At 42.0% G+C, this 2,500-nt stretch overlaps 1 protein-coding gene across 2 annotated transcripts in view; it reads left to right on the forward strand.

Moving 5' to 3' along the window:
- LOC122260256 (uncharacterized) overlaps positions 1 to 2,500 on the forward strand; it is a 213,206-nt gene that overhangs the window by 132,444 nt on the left and 78,262 nt on the right. For both annotated transcript variants that reach the window (XR_015192551.1, XM_043027442.2), the window contains exon 2: positions 2,188 to 2,362. Coding sequence is in view for 1 of the 2 variants with exons in the window: in XM_043027442.2 (XP_042883376.2) it covers positions 2,188 to 2,362 (175 nt within the window). In the remaining variant the exon portion in view is untranslated. The remainder of the gene's footprint in view (positions 1 to 2,187; positions 2,363 to 2,500) is intronic.

Below are 2,500 nucleotides of genomic sequence, written 5' to 3' on the forward strand. Positions count from 1 at the left end.
TGAACTGAAGAGGGAGAGAGAGAGACTGATTGATTGATAGACAGACATATGACAGACAGACAGACAGAGAAAGGGATATAACACAAGCAGCCAACGGATGTGCGTGTGTGTGTGTGTGTGTGTGTGTGTGGGAAGGGGGTATGTGTGTGTGTGTGTGTGTGTGTGTGTATGTGCATAAGCATTTATGAAAATCCAGATTTTCCTGGGATCATTCCGGAAGAATACGAAGAGAGAGTGATGTTTTGTCAACAACAAAAATGTCTTCCGAATTAGATGCGCTGGATTACAATTAACAAAGATTGTATGTTTTGTTTACACTCTGATTGTAATTTACTACTTTCCGACACACGCGAAAGGGTGTCGTGTGACTTTAGTTTCCTTTTTTTTCCCCTTTGGTTTTGTAGATGCAATCTTCGTTGTAATGTTGCATTTATTGATCATATGAATAAAACCGATTCTCTCTCTGAAGAACATTGACAAACGATATTGTTGCTCGCGCAATCCATTATCCATTGCTCATGATTTGAAAGCATAATCAGATTTCTCAAATATATATATGATTTATCACGCTTACGGTACCAACGGACTCAATTTATCATAATCGCTATAAAACACGAATTACGAAGAAGAAGAAGAAGAAGAAGAAGAAGAAATAAACGATAATGCATCCGGTATCGAAGTCATCAAAAGTAATATATTTCCATCACGTGAAAGTTAGTTGGGGCGATAAAGATTAAGAGGACTTTCAATCATACTTCCGCCATCGGAGCTCAAAGTACGACCCCCCAAACCCCCCAAACCCCCAACCCCCCAACACCACCCCTCATTAGCCCCCCCACCCCACCCCCCACTCCACCCCCACCCCACTCCACCTCCACCCCCAGCCCCTTCACGAGCCTTCAGAAGCCTCCGGACACCCACCCACCTACTAGGAAACGACGCCCAGACGCCCATCCCCATAGCCATTGCCTTCTCTGCTGTTGCTTGACCTTCGTTAACCCTTTGAGGGCCACTGGAGCCAAAAACCGAAGAGCTCAGCAGGTGCTCCTTTCTCGCGCCATTGTCACTGCTGAAATGATCGCAGTACGAAGTCAGCGGGTCGCTCAGCAGGTGGCTTTCCTGGAGGAGCGAGAGGGGTGGGGGAGGAGGGGGAGGGAAGTGGGAGGGGGTGGGGGGGAGCTTGTCACGGAGATGGGGCGAAGTGAAAACATTTGAGAAAGTTAGGAGAGAGAGAAAGAGAGAGAGAGGGGGGGAAAGGGAATGTGAGAGAGAGAGAGAGATAGAGAGAAGGAAAGAGAAAGTGAGAGAGGGAGAGAGAGACAGAGAAAGAGAGAGAACGAAAGAGAAAGTGAGAGAGAGAGAAAGGAAAAGGGAGTGAGAGAGAAAATGATAGAGAAACAGAGATAGGAGAGAGAAAAACAGACAGACCGAGAAAGAAAGAAGGAAAAAGACAGAAAGAGAAAGAAAAAGGTAAAAATAAATAAACCCAATGGATACCAAACTCACATCCTTCTTGAAGTTATTATCAGAACCGCAAAATTTTCCCCTCATTCGGAAGTATCAAAACCACACAGCCTTCTCACTCAACTGTTCAGAGGAGAGAAAATACAGCATCTTCAATGTGTATTTATAAGATTTTGCTTTCTTTTCTTTCTTTATTTATTTATTTATTTTTTCATTTATCTATTTTCATTTCTATTTTTTTTATCTATTTTTTATTCTTTTTTTTGAGGGGGGGGGGGGTGAATGAAAATACCTCTCTACGTCTAAGAAGCTTGTGAATAAATGCAACAACGTCTTTTGAGGAATGAATTTGGAAAACCATATTGACACGCCAACTGGTTTACAGTGATATTATTATCTTTTATTATCATTATCTTTTATCGTCATTATCTTTTATCATCATCATTGCTGTCATATCATTGTTGTTGTTACTAATGTTCTTTTATCATTACTAATGTTATCATTATTATCACTATCATTATTGTTGTTATTATTCTGATCATCATCGTTATTATCATTAATATGAATATCATTATCGTTAGTAGTGATATTATCATTATCATCATAGTTATTATCCTTACCATCATCATCACCAATACCCTCCTCACCATCATCACCATCACCACCATCCTCATCACCACCACAATTCTTACCAAAACTATCCCTTTTTTTCTTCTTCCCCAGGTGTTGGAAATGCTAAAAGAAGCCATGGAAGAAGACGGCGGCCACGCCACCATGGAAGAGGACGATGGTAGTGACGTCAGCGGATACCATAGCGACTCAGACTCGGCTATAATGATGTCTGGGAATTCACCATACGTCAGCAAGCACGCCAGATTCAACTTCCTCACAAGATCAGGTAAGTTTCCCCCTTCCGCTGTCGGGTATAGAAAACGGGGGTTTCGGAGGGAAGGCGAGATTTTGTTAAAAGAGGAAGAGAATAAATAAATAAAGAGGTGGGGAGAGAGTAGAAGAAAGAGAGAGAGGGAGAGTGGAA

The sequence above is a fragment of the Penaeus japonicus genome, unplaced genomic scaffold (assembly GCF_977035675.1).
Source record: "Penaeus japonicus unplaced genomic scaffold, GWHDUDI00000001_assembly GWHDUDI00000003, whole genome shotgun sequence".
NCBI classification, from domain to species: Eukaryota; Metazoa; Arthropoda; class Malacostraca; order Decapoda; family Penaeidae; genus Penaeus; species Penaeus japonicus.